Source organism: Apium graveolens, chromosome 8 (assembly GCF_009905375.1).
Source record: "Apium graveolens cultivar Ventura chromosome 8, ASM990537v1, whole genome shotgun sequence".
Lineage (NCBI taxonomy): Eukaryota > Viridiplantae > Streptophyta > Magnoliopsida > Apiales > Apiaceae > Apium > Apium graveolens.
The window spans coordinates 61,494,998-61,512,653 of record NC_133654.1 but is presented as its reverse complement, the minus strand read 5'-3'; the positions used below and the strand labels follow the sequence as shown (position 1 = coordinate 61,512,653).

Sequence of the window (17,656 nt, the reverse complement as noted above, 5' to 3'; positions counted from 1 at the left end):
CTAGTGTTGAGAGTATATCTGATAAGCATTTTACACACGCACGTTTATGGTTTGTAAGTTGGTTTATGGGATTTAGTCGAGCTCTGTTTAGAGTCATTGCATTTCTTAGCGATATTTGCATATTGATTGGTTATGGTTATTTCGAGGGGATCCTTGTATATTCATATTTGTTGCATTCATGCAGTAGTTGTGTTTTTATTGTTGAGTCTGTTTATGCTTGAGGACAAGCATCGATTTAAGTTTGAGGGTGTGATAAGTGGAATTTATATCTACTTGGAATGCTTCATATCGGTTTAAGTTGGTGTTTTGGACTCAAGTATTTGGTATTTTTGATGTGTTTTTTGTTTAGTTGTTGTTGTGAATATGTTGTGTACTTGATGATTACCTAAACAAAATATCTAAGTAGATTTTACTTAGTGAAATAATGTAGCACTCGAAGGATAAGAATTATGGTCCCGACGGATAACTCATTATAGTCCCGACGAATGATTAACTTATTATCCATCGAGTGAGTAGCTTATGTAATAATAAGTTTGTAGCACAGTGTTGTATGCACCTTTGTATAGAATCTGGAGTAGCATATAAGTCATGTTGACTTTAACTAGATATGCAGAATAGGTTGATTAACTGTACATAAGCAATGTCTTGTAATTCTGTATAAGAAAAATGAAGTCAAGTGCCAAAAATAGCTACCAACGGATGATTAACAAAGCTTCGACGGATGACCAAAATAGCTACCAACGGATGCTTAACAAAGCTTCGACGGATGATCAAATGACTATCAACGGATGTTTAACATAGCAGTCGACGGATGATCAATTAAGTCATCGACGGATGATCTGAAAGTCGACTGATGATTATATCAAGATTCAAATATCAGTTGAACAGTGAAAGCTGACACACAGTCGTTGAGTTGGATACAAGTACACTGTGGAAGCCCATTAACTGGGTAATAGAGGACGAAAAGCAGCAAAGATCAAGAATGTTAGATTTTATATTTGTTCAGTTCTTTTGACTTTGTAATCTTGGTAATATATAAACCAAGAGAGTAGCAAATAGAAAAATAACTGAGATAACTAAGAAACAAAAACAGAGAAATCTTTGTAAGCACTATCTTTAGCATTTCCTGTGTTCTTAGCAGTTCTATTTTGTAAGCAGCTGTGAGCATTTCTGCACACAGAGTCCTCTCGATATATTAAATATATCTCTGGTGGAATTGTTTAAATCCACCAGAAAGTTTTTAAAGACTCTTGTTTTTAATTACTTATGTTTTGATTCATTCAAGTTTACATTCCGCATTGTGCTAATCAAAACAAATATATCAAGAAAAAGGTTCAAGAATTCCATTCAACCCCCCTTCTGTAATTCTTGCTATATTGTTAAGGGACTAACAATTGGTATCAGAGCAAGCTCTTAATCTACAAAGAGTTTAAAGATCAAAACAATTCAGCAAGATGAACAAGAAAGATGTTGGAGTCAAGATTCCTTTTCTTGATAAAGATAATTACCATCATTGGAAGGTAAAGATGCATCTTCATATGCTTTCTCAAGATGAGGCCTATGTTGACTGCATAGAAAGAGGCCCTCATGTTCCTATGAGAGCTGCAACAGGAAATGAACCATCTGTTCCAAAGCCAAGGCATGAATGGTCTGATCCTGATATTGAACAAGTCAGGAAAGATAAAAAGGCCATGAACATTCTGTTCAATGGTGTTGATGCAGACATGTTTGATAACATCATCAACTGCAAGACTGCCAAGGAAGTTTGGGACACAATACAGATAATCTGTGATGGTACTGAGCAAGTAAGAGAAAATAAAATGCAGCTCCTGATTCAGCAATATGAGCATTTTCACAATGAAGAAAGTGAGTCACTCACTGACATTTTTAGTAGATTCCAAAAGCTACTAAATGTTCTTAAATTGCATGGAAGAGTCTATCAGACTAAAGACTCCAATCTGAAATTTCTCAGATCTCTTCCAAAGGAATGGAAACCAATGACAGTCTCATTGAGAAACTCACAAGATTATAAGGAGTTTACTTTGGAGAGACTGTATGGCATTCTGAAGACCTATGAGCTTGAGATAGAGCAGGATGAAAGAATGGAGAGAGGAAAGAAGAAAGGAGGATCCATTGCACTAGTGGCTGAACTGGAAAAGGAGAAGGAAGTGAAGATGGAAGCTGTGGAATCAACTTCAAAGACCTGTGAAAGCAAGGGTAAAGGGCTAGCTACAGAAAGTGAAGATTCATTGAGTCAAGATGATATGGAGGACATTGATGAGCACCTAGCATTCCTTTCAAGAAGATTTGCCAAGCTCAAGTTCAAGAAGAACTTTGGAGCTGCCAAGCCAAATAGAAACATGGTGGATAAATCAAAATTCAAGTGTTTCAAATATGGCTTGGCAGGGCATTTTGCAAATAAGTATAGAAAGTCAGATTCCAGTAAGAAAAGATTTGAGTCTGTGGATTATAAGCAAAAATACTTTGATCTACTCAAACAGAAGGAAAGGGCTTTTATTACACAAGAGAATGACTGGGCAGCTGATGGTTTGGATGAAGATGAGGATGTCAGCTATGTCAATCTAGCCCTTATGGCCAAGTCTGATGAAACAGAGACAAGTTCCTCAAGCAATCAGGTAATCACTACAAACCTTGCATATTTATCTAAAGCTGAGTGTAATGATGCAATAAATGACATGTCTACAGAATTGTATCATTTGCGTGTTACACTTAAGTCCCTCAATAAAGAAAATGCTAAAATCAAAGAAAACAACTTGTTTTTGAGTGAGAGGAATAATGTGCTTGAGTCTCAGTTTGTTGAGTTTGAGAAACTAAAAATTGAGTGTAGAATTGCCAAGGAGGAATTAACTGAGTCCTTGAAAAAGGAAGAAATTTTAAAGAAGCAGCTCGATCGTGAACAGGAGGTGATTAAAGCATGGAAAACATCCAGAGATGTTCATGCTCAAATCACTAAGGTTCAAGGAATTGAGTCTTTTTGTGATGAAGCCTGGAAAAAGAATAAGGAGAAACTAGAACCTATTTTGGTAGATGGATTGCTGACAGATGTAGACTCGACGGATGATGAGAACTATCCGTCGGATAACAAAAAGTGTTATCCGTCGAATGATAAAAATCCTCATCCGTCGGCTGTGAGCAAACCCATTAGCAAAGCCAAATTAACCAAGATAAATGAAAAGTATGGGTCTGTTTCCAAGAACTTTGTTTCAGGAGAGTCAAGTCAAGCCAAGAAAGGGAAGAAGGCTAATGTTGGTCACATGACTGTCAAACAGTTAAGTGACAAACTTGAGAAGATAGAGGTAAAAACAGAGACTAAAAGGAAAAACAATAGGAATGGTAAAGTAGGGATTAACAAATATAATAACTACACACCTGACAAATATGCTCCTAGAAAAATATGTGTCAAGTGTGGTAGTGTAAATCATTTGTCCGTTAATTGCAAATCTGCCATGCCTACTCCCATGTCTGTTCAGCCTCAATTCTCTAACATAAATGCCATGCCTCCCATGCCTGTTAATGCTATGCCTACACAGAACATGAATGCACAGTTTGCTAACATGCCATTTGTACCTAATCCATATTATGCTGCATACAATATGCCTCAAATGTCATTTAGCATGCCTTACTGGAATAACATGTTTGTACCAAGCATGCCATTTCCTGTTAGCCATAACATGCATGATAATTCTGGTGCATCTAGTGGTTTCAAAGGCCCAACCCAAATGACTAAGGAAGAATCTGAAATTCCTAAGTCAAATGAGTTGAGACCTAAGAAACAGAAGAAGAAAGCTAACAAGGCAGGACCCAAGGAAACTTGGGTACCAAAATCAACTTGATTTGATTTTAATGTGTGCAGGGAAACAAAAGGAATCTTTGGTACTTGGATAGTGTTTGTTCAAGACACATGACTGGTGATTCTACCCTGCTCACAGAGTTTGAAGAGAGAGCTGGCCCAAGTATCACTTTTGGAGATGACAGCAAAGGTTATACTGTGGGATATGGCTTGATTTCAAAGGACAATGTCATCATTAAAGAGGTTGCCTTAGTGGATGGTCTCAAACACAATCTGTTGAGTATCAGCCAGCTTTGTGATAAAGGCAACTCAGTAACCTTCAACAAAGAAACCTGTGTTGTGATTAATAATCAAAACAACAAAGTGGTTCTCACTGGTGTGAGAAGAGGAAATGTGTATCTAGCTGACTTCAACTCAACTAAAGCAGAATCTGTAACTTGTCTTCTTAGTAAAGCAAGTCAAGATGAAAGTTGGCTATGGCACAATAAGCTATCCCATTTAAACTTTAAGACCATGAATGAGCTGGTAAAGAAAGAGCTAGTTAGAGGCATTCCTATGGTGGAGTTTACAAAGGATGGACTGTGTGATGCCTGCCAAAAAGGGAAGCAGATTAAAGCATCATTCAGGAAGAAACTTGATTCAGCAATTGAAGAGCCTCTACAACTGCTTCACATGGATTTGTTTGGACCAGTCAATATATTGTCAATCTCAAATAAAAGATTTTGCCTAGTAATTGTAGCTGATTTCTCAAAGTTATTTTGGACATATTTCCTAAAGTCCAAAGATGAGGCTAGTGAAATCATCATCAATCACATAAGGCAAGTTAACAATCATCCTGATTTCAAAGTTAGAAGAATCAGGAGTGATAATGGAACCGAGTTCAAGAACTATGTCATGAGAGCATTTTGTGAGGAAAATGGAATCTTGCATGAGTTTTCAGCAGCAAGGACTCCACAACAGAATGGAGTAGTGGAAAGAAATAATAGATCTCTTATTGAAGCTGCAAGGACAATGCTTGAAAAATCAAAACTACCAACATACTTCTGGGCTGAAGCTGTAAACACTGCATGCTACACTCAGAACATCTCTCTGATTAATCAAGCAAGATGCATGACACCTTATCAATTGTTCAAGAACAAGAAGCCAACTCTGAACTTTCTTCATATCTTTGGCTGTAAATGCTATATTCTGAGAAATCAAACTGATCAAAATGGGAAGTTTGATGCTAAAGCAGATGAAGGAATTTTTGTTGGATATGCTGTTGGTAAAGCATATAGAGTCTACAATCTAAGAACCAACATTATTGTTAAATCTATACATGTTGTGTTTGATGATAAAAAGATTGAAGGACTAATAGATGGAGATTACCATGAGAGCCTCGAATTCGATAATGTTGAGATGGTCAGTGATGAAAGTGATGATGAGAGTGATCAAGAAACAGTGTCTAAGGATAATGCAGACAAATCTACTACAAATGAAGCACAAAACTCAACATCCATCGAGTTACATAACGCTTCATCCGTCGGAAGGCAATCTGTATTATCCGTCGGAAGACAACCTGCCTCATCCGTCGGTACTCAAAATTCACCATCCGTCGGGTTATCAAAAGGAGCAGGAAGTCAAGGCAGATCACCCATAGAAAGCACCCCAATCTCAAATCAAAGATCCACAAACTCAGGGGGAGTTTCTATCAATCAAAACTCAATCACACATCAAGACAACATTGAGGTCTCTTCATCTAGGGCTAATCTACCTCAACCAAGAAAATGGACAAAAGATCACCCCTTTGAACTGATTATTGGTGATGTTTCTTCCAGAGTTCAAACCAGGAGAGCAACTCAAGAAGAATGTCTATACAATAGCTTCCTGTCTAAGGAAGAACCAAAGAAGGTAAAAGAAGCCTTGTTAGATCCTGATTGGATTTTAGCTATGCAGGAGGAGCTAAACCAATTTGAAAGGAATAAAGTATGGAAGCTGGTACCCAAGCCTACAGGAAAGAATCCAATAGATACCAAATGGGTATTCAGAAACAAGATGGATGCAAATGGCATAGTAGTAAGGAACAAAGTAAGATTGGTTGCTAAAGGCTATTGTCAGCAAGAAGGAATAGATTTTGATGAAACATTTGCTCCTGTTGCAAGACTTGAAGCCATCAGAATCTTCTTAGCCTATGCAGCCTATGCCAATTTCAAGGTCTATCAAATGGATGTCAAAAGTGCCTTTCTGAATGGAGATTTGGAGGAAGAAGTGTATGTAAGTCAACCTCCTGGCTTTGAAGATCCAAATTTCCCAGAGTATGTCTATTATCTACTGAAAGCACTTTATGGACTGAAGCAAGCACCTAGAGCCTGGTATGACACTTTATCAAAGTTCCTTTTGGAAAATCACTTCACAAGAGGTACTGTAGATAAAACTTTATTTTTCAGAAATGTGAATGGCTCTAGCATACTTGTTCAAATTTATGTAGATGATATTATTTTTGGTTCTACAGATGAGAAACTTTGTAAAAAGTTTGCCAAACTGATGCAAAGCAAGTATGAAATGAGTATGATGGGAGAACTAACTTACTTTCTTGATTTACAAGTTAAGCAAGTTAGTGATGGAATATTCATTAGTCAAACTAAATATATTTTTAATCTTTTAAAGAAGTTTGATCTAATGGATTGCACATCTGCAAAAACTCCCATGGCCACTGCAACTAAGCTTGAACTAAACACTACTGAAAAGTCTGTGGATATTTCAAGTTATAGAGGCATGGTTGGCTCACTTCTGTACTTAACAGCTAGTAGGCCAGATATAATATTTGCTACATGTTTGTGTGCTAGATTTCAGGCTGATCCTAGAGAGTCTCATTTGATAGCTATTAAGAGAATCTTCAGATATCTCAAAGGAACACCAAACCCTGGCATTTGGTATCCTAGAGATTCTGGCTTTGATCTAACTGGTTATTCAGATGCAGATTATACAGGTTGCAAAATTGATAGAAAAAGCACAACAGGAACCTGTCAATTTTTAGGAGACAAGCTTGTGTCCTGGTTCAGTAAAAAGCAAAATTCAGTTTCTACTTCTACAGCTGAAGCTGAATATATTGCTACTGACAGTTGCCGTGCACAGATCTTATGGATTAAAAATCAATTGCTAGACTATGGTTTGCAAGTTGAAAGGATTCCTATTTTTTGTGACAACACAAGTGCAATTGCCATCACTGAAAATCCAGTGCAACATTCAAGGACAAAGCATATAGACATCAAGTACCATTTCATAAGGGAACATGTAATGAATGGTACTGTAGAGTTACATTTTGTTCCAAGTGAGAAGCAACTTGTAGATATTTTTACCAAGCCACTGGATGAATCCACCTTTTCTAGGTTGGTAAGTGAGTTAGGTATGCTTAATTACTCTTGAATTTATCTGAATTATTTTGCAAGTTGAAAAGTAGCCAGAAATTTAATTGATTTTTAGTCTTGGATGAAAATTTTGGCTAAGTCAAAATTTGCATCTCGACGGATGACCATTATCCATCGAGTTAAGTCATCCGTCGATATACAAATTGTAAATAAAAATTAATTACTTTTCTGGAGTATTTAAAGCTCGATGGATAACAGCTTATCCTCATCCGTCGAAGTGTCTAAATCTTAACCGTTAATTCCCTGAACATTATCCATCGAGTATACTTACAGTTTGTAAGCATTACACGACGGATAATGGGTAGAATTTTTACAGTTTATTTTAAAACGGCTGTTTTAGGCAATTTCTTTTGGGTAATTTACTTCTCTTTATTATTTTTATCCGTTGATTTTGAGTAAGTATAAAAGCTTATTTCATTCTAATCATTTTCTTTTATCACTCTCAAATTCAACTGTGCTACTTCATTCTCTCTCAAGCAAAAATCCTCTTTCTCTTCAAGCTTTTCTTCCCTAACAATGGCACCCGTAGTAAAGATCATGTCACAGACTGGGTTCATCTATGAGAAGAACAACTTCACTGCCTTGGTCAATAAGGGGATTAAGCAATCTGAAGACTATCATAAGATGATGGACTTCGTGAACAACTGCAAGTTAAGTTTTGCCATGCTGGAATCACCCACAATTTATTGTGAAGTTGTTGAGGAGATGTGGACAACATCAATCTATAACTCTACTGACAAAACCATCACTCTAACCATCAAAGGTAATGATTTCTGTATCAATAGTGATGTCATAAAAGCATGTTTCAAGATTCCTGATGATAATGTAACTGCACCACACACTGACACTGATATTGTCAATATGCTCAATTCCATTCATTATGCACTTCCTACTACAAAACTAAGTGAAATTAGAAGACTAGGTCTTAGGAAGGAATGAAGTTACTTGTGTGATGTAGTAACTAAAGTCTTTTCTGGAAAAATCAGTAATTTTGATTCTGTGAACATTTCCATGCTTAACATGCTATACATGCTAGTTACAGAAAAATATTACAATTTCAGTGACCTTGTTGTGTATGAGTTAGGTTTTAAACTAGGTGACTTAGCCAAAAGAGGAAAGAATATTTACTATGCTAGATTTTTTATGCTTTTGGCTAACCATCTTTGTCAAGAGATTGAACTTGAGAACCCAAACAACAAATTAGCTTGTTGGGTTCAAGAGAGAAGAATCATTGCAGACTTGAACAGAGCCAACCATCACAAGGATGTGCCAATGTTCTATTTTCCTGTAATGCTGACACCTCAGGTAAGTGAGGTAAGTTCATCCAGACCCTCAACTATTCCAATCTCTTCTATTTCTTTGACTTCAGGCATAGCTATGGCAACTGTGACAATGACCAAACAGTTGCCTATCAAAGCTGCCAAAACAACTGCAATTTCTAAATCCAAATCAAAGAAAACCCCCTCTGGTATCTCTCAAAAGGTACCAGTTCAAAAATCTACCAAAACCAAAGAGGGGAGTGTGAAGGAGGGTAAGATAGGTGAGGGAAGGGGTGAACATTAAAGAAACCTCAAGGATAAGGTTGGAGAGTTGAGTGAATCCCAGCCTAGCCACACTGCAGTTTCCCAACAAACTGTAGTGCTTAAAAAGGACAAAAGCTCACTTCTAGCTGCATCCTCCCAAAAGGATGTGGCTATTGAACAAAGCTCTCATCCAAGAGCACAGGCCAAGAGGGTTAGGGACACAAGCTCACACCAAACTTACACTAGAAAGAAGAAATCCAAAACAACTGGGGATGCACAGGGCACACACTTAGTGCAAACTGGTGCTAAAGACACAACCCCTGCACCTTCTCAAATTCAGATTGATGTGGCTCCAATAAATGTGGAGTCACAGCCAAAATCTCTCATAATAGAAGCCACAGAAACACAATACTCACCAACTAACTCACTGGAAGTGGACATGATAAACACTTCAATTCCTGATTCCCCTTCTTTAACTCTGTTGGGGAAGCCAAAATCTAGTGCAAGTGAGCATCATCTTTTAGATGATTTGTTGGCTCACTTGCCAATTCTTTCTGATTCTATTGTGACATCTGTGCCTCAAATAACATCAATAAACACAGAGTCAACAATAGTTTCTCTTCCCACCTCATTCATTTCTACTCTCTCGATGGATATTGCTCATCCGTCGAGTAGTGATTGTATCCCGACGGATAAGCTTAACAGCAGTTATCCGTCGGATAGCTTTACCACTCACCCGACGAATATCACTTATCCATCGAGTGTCTCTGCACAACTTCAAACTTCAATAATTTCAAGTGCAGAAGATTTGGTGGTAATACAATCACTCTTAGGACTGAGAGAGGAGAGTGCATTGAGTGAGAGGCTGGGTTGCTCCCAGGCAAAAGGAGAGGAAAAGTGTGAATCTCAGCAATCCATTCATTCAGGATTGGCAAAAGTGAGTGAGAGGAGTCCCACCTTAGTAGGTGAAGGTGAGGGTGTGAGGGTGGGGAGCCAGGGTGAGACCCTGATGCAACAAAAGAGAGTATATGAGAGAAAGGCAGGTACTGGAGAAATAAGGATGAAACCAGCCATTGCTAGTGAGTCAATGATTGTGGATGATGCTGAAAAGGAAAGACAATTTCAGCAACATTACAAAGCTGTAATTGATAACATTTCCTTGGATGCTGACAATTTTACTCACCCTGTTTCAGCCTATCAACTGTTGGCTGCTCAGGGCAATGTGGAGGCAGAGCAGACTTTGAATCTAGTGCACACCACAGAATCTCTTCAAAGAGATAAAGCTGCTGTGAACAAAATGCCTTCTCAAGCTGGAGAGGCATCTGAAGAATTTGGAGTAAATTCTGATGATGATGACTCTGGTTCTTTGGATGGAAGCATGAACTTAGGGGGAGCTGAAGGCCCAAGTTCTGCTTTCAATTTACCTAAATGGGCATGGGCAAAGGAATTTTCACCAGGGCAATTTGAGGTGTCTTTGGTAAAACAAGTAATAGCTATTCAGGAGGCCCTTCAGGAAGCTTCAGATGCTGGTACCAAGGCTGTTCTTCAAACTCACCTAGACTCTTTACATTTAATGAAGATCCAACACTCAAGACAGAATCTCAGTGTGGATGAATTGAAAAAGGAGATAGCTGACTTAAAGACATATAACTCTGAGAAGCTGGATTCAATAATGCCATATGGTACCATGCATGATCTATTACTAAGATTAAGGAGAGAATCAGATTCTGACAAGAAGATAGCCAAGCTGGAGAACATAGTTCAGGTTATTGAGAATTCAGTGGCTCTACTTCTTCAAAATCAACAGACTTAAACAAATCTTCTTATGCAACTGGCTAAAGCACAAGGCCTAACTCCTCCACTTGATGATAACAAAAAGGGGGAGAGAGAATCAAGTAAGGGGGAGAAAGGACCAACTGAGGGGGAGAAACTTCTAGTTCAAATCAGCAAAGTAATTGTACCTTCAATTACTATCTCCAAGCCACCAGTTGCAGATGGTATAGATCTTATAAATGCAGCAACAACAAATTTGAAAGATGCTGATAAAGGAGAGTTGACTCTGATCAACTGGAAAAAGATTGATGAGGAAATACAGAAAAAGTTTCAATTAGTCAAGGAACCAGATCAGTCAGCCATCCATCACTCTCATGTCAAGCCAATCAATGTGAATGAGATGAGCATGAACTACCTGGAGAAAGGACAATCTTCCTGCATCAAGACTACAAAGGCTGTGATAATTCTTAAACCAAGGGCAAACTATCCAAAGTTATCTTTGAAGAACCCTATGGATTCTGTGTATGAGACACCCAAGCCTGATGAAAAGAAGCTTCTGTCAAGATCTATTCTCCTCTACAAAGATCCAGTTGATTCAGCCTCAAGAAAGAGAATTGCAAAGATATTCAGAAATGGGAAGGAAATTTGTGTGGTAGCTGGACATCCACAATTTGCTCATGCAAAGGAAGAAGAAAAAGCCAGATTGAAGCAGGAAAAGAGGCAAGCTGCTCTAGATGGAAAGAAGTCTAAACAAAAGAAAGAACAATTTGCTATCTTGGCCAAGCTACAGGCTGTGAATTCTTCTCAACAAATTCCCTCTCAACCATCTCAAGCTACTGAATCAGAGAAGAAGATTGAAAAACAGAAGAAATCCCCAAGAAAGAAAGAACTGGCTAAAAGAACAAAAAGAAAGTTGGATGTTGTTGACAAGGAATTGGAAGATCAATTTCCAAAGGAATCCACTCAAGCTGAAACTCAAGCATCAAAGCCCTCTGTGGTGTTTGAAGACATAAGGGTGGTGGACCCCTACAGGAACATACATGGAGAGCCTATTGTGCCAAAGGATGAGCCAATAGAGTGGGATAAATTACCAATTCCTGACTTCAACTTGCCAATTCTTACTAAGCCAAGAAGGACAAAATCAAGGGCAGTCAAGAAAGTGAAGCTGTCACCTCTCAAATCCAAGTCAGTAGTCAAAGCTCAACCCAAGGTCAACAGGGGAGACTACTTGTACTTGTGTGACATCAAAGAATTCTCAGATCTAAACCTTTATCTGGAGGAGCTGGATGAGGTAAGGGCAATTGATGCATACAGAAACCTACCTGAAAGGTTGGTGTTCAAGTACAAAGGGGGAAGGGAGATTCAGTAGCCTCTTCACAGGATACTTCAAGAAAGCCAAACTGTGTTGATCAAAGTCTACTCATCCTTCAAGAAAAACTTTGGGTTCAATGTAACTGCAAGAAGATTAGTATTGAAGAAGATTGAAGAGCTAAGGAGTGTTAGAGCCAAAGATGCACTACCCAAAACTCTTATCATCCCATACACAGGGAGAAGAGTGCATCTAAGGCCCTACTGGCTGATGGAATTCATGGATGACAAGGGTGTGAGAAGATTCTTCAGATTAGAAGACCAATTGAGTATCTCTAGCAATGAGACTCTCTTGGAAATGCAAGAAATGTTAGATCTCTCTCAGAATCTGATGAATTAGAATTCCACAGACAGCTCCAGAATCAAATTGAAGAAAACAACAGAAAGCTTGGAAGAAGATCCAGACCTTCAAGAATCTAGAAAAATCTGTCCAGACTAGAGGAGCATCTTGAACTGACTGTGAGCCAAACCTTGTACATTTTTGTTTAAATTGAAGCACTTTCAGTTTTATCTACTTATCTTTAAAGATATATGTTTAGGATGTTTTGTTATCATCAAGTATCTCTTAATTTATGGCTACAATTCCAATAGACATAAATTGGGGGAGATTGTTATGAATATGTTGTGTACTTGTTGATTACCTAAACAAAACATCTAAGTAGATTTTACTTAGTGAAATAATGTAGCACTCGACGGATAAGAATTATAGTCCCGACGGATAACTCATTATAGTCCCGACGGATGATTAACTTATTATCCATCGAGTGAGTAGCTTATGTAATAATAAGTTTGTAGCACAGTGTTGTATGCACCTTTGTATAGAATCTGGAGTAGCATATATGTCATGTTGACTTTAACTAGATATGCAGAATAGGTTGATTAACTGTACATAAACAATGTCTTGTAATTCTGTATAAGTGAAATGAAGTCAAGTGCCAAAAATAGCTACCAACGGATGATTAACAAAGCTTCGACGGATGACCAAAATAGCTACCAACGGATGCTTAACAAAGCTTCGACGGATGATCAAATGACTATCAATGGATGTTTAACATAGCAGTCGACGGATGATTAATTAAGTCATCGACGGATGATCAGAAAGTCGACAGATGATTATATCAAGATTCAAACATCAGTTGAACAGTGAAAGCTGACACACAGCCGTTGAGTTGGATACAAGTACACTGTGGAAGCCCATTAACTGGGTAATAGAGGACGAAAAGCAGCAAAGATCAAGACTGTTAGATTTTATATTTGTTCAGTTCTTTTGACTTTGTAATCTTGGTAATATATAAACCAAGAGAGTAGCAAATAGAAAAATAACTGAGATAACTAAGAAACAAAAACACAGAGAAATCTTTATAAGCACTATCTTTAGCATTTCCTGTGTTCTTAGCAGTTCTATTTTGTAAGCAGCTGTGAGCATTTCTGCACACAGAGTCCTCTCGATATATTAAATATATCTCTGGTGGAATTGTTTAAATCCACCAGAAAGTTTTTAAAGACTCTTGTTTTTAATTACTTATGTTTTGATTCATTCAAGTTTACATTCCGCATTGTGCTAATCAAAACAAATATATCCATAATCGAGTTGAACATTTTTATTTCAAGAAAAAGGTTCAAGAATTCCATTCAACCCCTCTTCTGTAATTCTTGCTATATTGTTAAGGGACTAACAGTTGTTACAGGGCACTAGTTGGAGATGGAATTAAGCTTTCAAAAGAAAAATTTTAATAGACATCACACATTAGATATCGGTCACTAATGCCACCGATGTCTAAAGCATTATAGACATCATCCCGCGTTTATTCGAATGTCTTTTTATTTTTAATACATCGTGTAATTATAAACCAATGTTTTAAATTCACTTTTTAAAAATTAAAAATGCCAGATCCCCGATTCATTTCCCCCTTAACCAAATATCCCCCTTGACCAAATTTTACCCTCCCCTGCTATTTCCGGGTGAAGGACAAATTTAGCCTATTTTTATACAAAATTGACAAAAATAACCAATTTCTGAAAAGTTGGCCAATTTTGGCCGATGGGATACCCAACTGTCAGTGGAGTATCCACTTTATATAAGATACCCAACTGGCAGTGGAGTATCCCATATATGAAATACCCAACTACCAGTGGAGTATCTTATACAAATTGGGATACCCAACTGACAGTGGAGTATTCAATCAGCCAAAATTGGCCACTTTTTTCAGAATGACTATTTTTGTTAAATTTTTTCAAAAATTGGCTATTTTTGTCATTTTTTCGCTATTTCCCCAGTTTTATTTCATTTATCATTCACCCCTCTCATATCTCTCTCTCTCCCCCCTCTCTCTCCCCCCTCTATCTCTCTCAGCTCTCTCTCTAATCTCTTTTATGGTGAAGACTCAAGAACAACGATGTTTACCATCGTCTCACCTTGTCTCAAACTGTTGCTCATCTTAACTCTACTCTCTATCAGCTGCTCACCTCGTCTCACCATCGCTCTACCACTGCTGCATGAATTAGGTTTTTCTCTCCTCGGTATTCATTTTAGAAACTTGAATCGGTGATCTCTGCATTTTAGAAACTGAAATTAGGGTTTTTTAAAATTGAAACCCTAGTTTTTAGAATTGGGGATTTTTAAATTGAAACCCTAATTGGAGCACTGTATGTTGTTCTAGTGTAGTCTATTTTTTATGCTAATGTTATAGATCGATATTGTGCTCAGGAGTTGGTAACTTTCGATTCTCATCCTTTGTCCAATCCACCAGAAATTTCAAATGATGGGCATCATCTATCTGCAGCTCAATTCCATTCTGTGCTCCAAAATGGAGGTGCTCTAATTAATTATGTTCTTAAGCTCTTTACTTAATCCTTGCCCTACTTAGTGTATTTAGTTTATGTTAGATTTCTTTGTAGTTTAATCTTATTATTTTATACTCATATAAATATGTCTATCAGTTGAAGATATCATACTTGTAACTGCTTCATGATAGCAAGAGATAGAGTGTAATTAGATGCCCTTGTCTTACCTTCAACGGGATCTTTTTATTGGAGTATTTAATTTAATATTATATATTTGAATGTTTCAGAATTCATTGAAGTAGTACTGCAAGTGTTTTTTGCATTGGCGATTGGGCTTTTTCATTTTTGATGTTTGTGTTTTGTATGCATTCAGTTGCCGATCATCCTTTCAATGGAATTGTGACTAGTCTTCCCAATCCCGGAGGTGGTGAGTTCGGAAAGTTTTATTGCCTCCCTGTTATGAATGATCCAACGATAGGTAATATTCTGAAACTTACACTTAAGTTTTAAGCATTTGTACATATTTATCTGTAAACGGACCAGTATTTGCTTATATGCTTTGTCACGTATGCACCAACATAAAAGCTGTCATACTCGATTAGAATCCTTCTTGAATATATGATTTGAAACTGTGAAAATTATTAAGTGACCAAGGCAGATGTTGAGAAAATCATTGGAAAAAGACATCTCTCAATCTGGTTGAGATTTCGTTTAAGCCTGCCCGTGTTCTTTTGCAAGCAAGTTATGCCTGTAAACACTTTACTTAAGTATTAATAAAGCTGAAGCATGTCTCATTTTGAAACCTAATATTGCATGCAGGATTTCACTGGTGTACCGGCTGTGGTTAATCTGGCTTGCATGCGTGATGCCGTGAATAGACTTGGGAGTGATTCTAACAAGATTAATCCTTTGGTAGGTGTCCGTATTTTTGTACTAATTTACTTATTCATGCTAATTTTTGGTAAAGCGACATATGAGTTATTTTTTATGTAAATGGCTTTACAAAAGGTTCATATATGTACACTTCAATTTTTCATGAGTGAGGTTTGAGCCTCTAACATTTAATCTTAATTCTTAATACATGTCCAGTTAACTTTCATGTTCTGAATATTAAATTTTTTAGTTATTATTTATTTTTATAAATGGAGAGGTCCCTGTGGATCTCGTCATTGACCATTCGGTTCAAGTTGATGTTACAAGGTCAAATATGGTTGTGCAAACAAACATGGAGCTTGAATTTCGTTCTTGTTTTTTTAAACCTGATATGACGAAGAATTCAGCCGAATATGTCTAATGCTTGTTCGTATATTCAGCCAATGAGCATGTTTCTTCCTGGTGTTGTTGGTTTCAAGCTATCTGGAAAGCTTCGCAATGGTGTCACAGCTACTGACTTTGTCTTAACAGTGACACAAATTCTGAGGAAGCATGGTGTTGTTGGGAAGTTTGTGTAGTTCTACGGTAATTAAAATTAAAAACTGAAGCAGTCGATTTCTGTATTCTTGTGACCTTGATTGAGCAGAAAGTTTAATGTCCACCTACATTCTCAGAGGATGGAATGAGTGAGCTATCATTAGCTGACAGAGTAACCATTACAAACATGGCTCCTGAATATCTTAAATTAAATGGAAGAAGCTATGATACTGTAAGTATTTTTTCATTGTCTTTTGTATCATAATGCCAATGTGATAATAGCACTAGAATGATATTGTTTTGTCATCTACATGTTTGAGGAATATTCTAATAGTAAGTTTCTATACAAATTAGGTGGCAATGATAGAAGCTTACTTGCGTGCTAATAAAATGTTTTTGGATTATAATGAGGTAAGGTTTTGTATTATACTAATGTTGCAATAATTTTATTTAAGTTGGTTTATTTTTATATTATACCTTTCCCTCTATTCCTTTAAAGAATCTGATGGCTGATTGGCATTCTTGTCTCGATAACAAAGTTGGATTTAATGTGAGTCTTTAACAATTAATTTCTTTTATCTGTTCAACAGGAACATAAAATGCTTCAACGTACACAATGGATCTGTAGTTCATGCTTTAAATGACACATCATCTGGAATCATAATTATTTTGTTTGTCTGCTGAAACATTAACACTTTCTGTTTAATGTGAAGTTCATCCTTTTTCACATATTTGTATTTGCAAGTTTTGTGGTTTTGTTCACATTCTCTCTGATTAAGATGATCGTAGAATTGCAGTGATGATTCTAGATAATGTCATTCATTACATTGACTTAGGGATGTGCATGCTGCAGCCCTAAAAGTAGGGCTATTTTTAGTTTATATGCTTCACATAAAATTACCGATAATGATCTGCTATTTATTTTCTTTCTGTTCTCTGTTAAGAGGAATACTAAGAAACAAGAATCTTGATGGAACTATTGACATTGGATCTAGTTTTAGCAAGTGACTTCAACTTATGATTTGAAGAATAATAATATATCGGCCCCTAGTGCGATGTGTAGGAGACAATTCCGACAACAAACATGAGACAATTCTGAGATAATGTGGGATATTGGATCCTTTTATAGGACAATTTTTTTAATCTCAATTTAGTCATTGTTTTTACACATCAATGTATTGACAATTTGGTTTTGATAGAATACGCTTATGCAAGTCATTATAGTTTTACGCACTAGTAAAAATGAGAATATTGAATCTTTGTTAATATTGAATTTAGTTTTGGTAATTATTTTTCCCAAAAGTAATTTAGTTATTGTGTTTTATAAGTAGTGTAAAACTGATGTAGACATTAGGAATATGTGATGTCCAATGGGCAAACATATATCGGTTTATTTTTAAAATAATCGATGTCTGAAATCAAATAGATATCAGGCAAAAGTGATGACTAATATTTGAATAAATATCAGTTTTTAATTAAATCGATGTCTCTACCTAAATAGATATCAATTAAAATCGATGTCTAATACATGTATCAATATCAGTTTTTTCGTAATGAAATTGATGTTTAGATACAAAAAG

General features: G+C 36.8%; 1 protein-coding gene across 3 annotated transcripts; it reads left to right on the top strand.

Moving 5' to 3' along the window:
- The first annotated feature begins 14,194 nt into the window (after positions 1–14,194).
- Positions 14,195–16,872, top strand: LOC141678114 (uncharacterized). Of its 3 annotated transcripts, none has more exons than XR_012557617.1 (8): positions 14,195–14,387; positions 14,590–14,695; positions 15,040–15,144; positions 15,486–15,578; positions 15,980–16,124; positions 16,214–16,308; positions 16,431–16,487; positions 16,667–16,872. XR_012557617.1 is itself a non-coding variant. In XM_074484355.1 (8 exons), the coding sequence occupies exons 1-4, from the start codon at positions 14,279–14,281 to the stop codon at positions 15,512–15,514; spliced, it is 306 nt and encodes a 101-aa protein (XP_074340456.1). In that variant the 5' UTR covers positions 14,195–14,278; the 3' UTR covers positions 15,515–15,578; positions 15,980–16,124; positions 16,214–16,308; positions 16,431–16,487; positions 16,667–16,872. The 3 variants fall into 3 exon arrangements, 1 of the variants encoding a protein (XP_074340456.1); XR_012557618.1 differs by having other exon boundaries at positions 14,195–14,402; XM_074484355.1 differs by having other exon boundaries at positions 14,633–14,695.
- Positions 16,873–17,656: the final 784 nt, after the last annotated feature.

Excerpts from the sequence above, each read along its gene's own strand:
- LOC141678114 (XM_074484355.1), top strand. The coding sequence starts at position 14,279 with ATGTTTACCATCGTCTCACCTTGTCTCAAACTGTTGCTCATCTTAACT. Across the intron at positions 14,696-15,039 it reads TTCTGTGCTCCAAAATGGAG|TTGCCGATCATCCTTTCAAT; the intron begins GTGCTCTAATTA and ends GTATGCATTCAG. Across the intron at positions 15,145-15,485 it reads TATGAATGATCCAACGATAG|GATTTCACTGGTGTACCGGC; the intron begins GTAATATTCTGA and ends TATTGCATGCAG.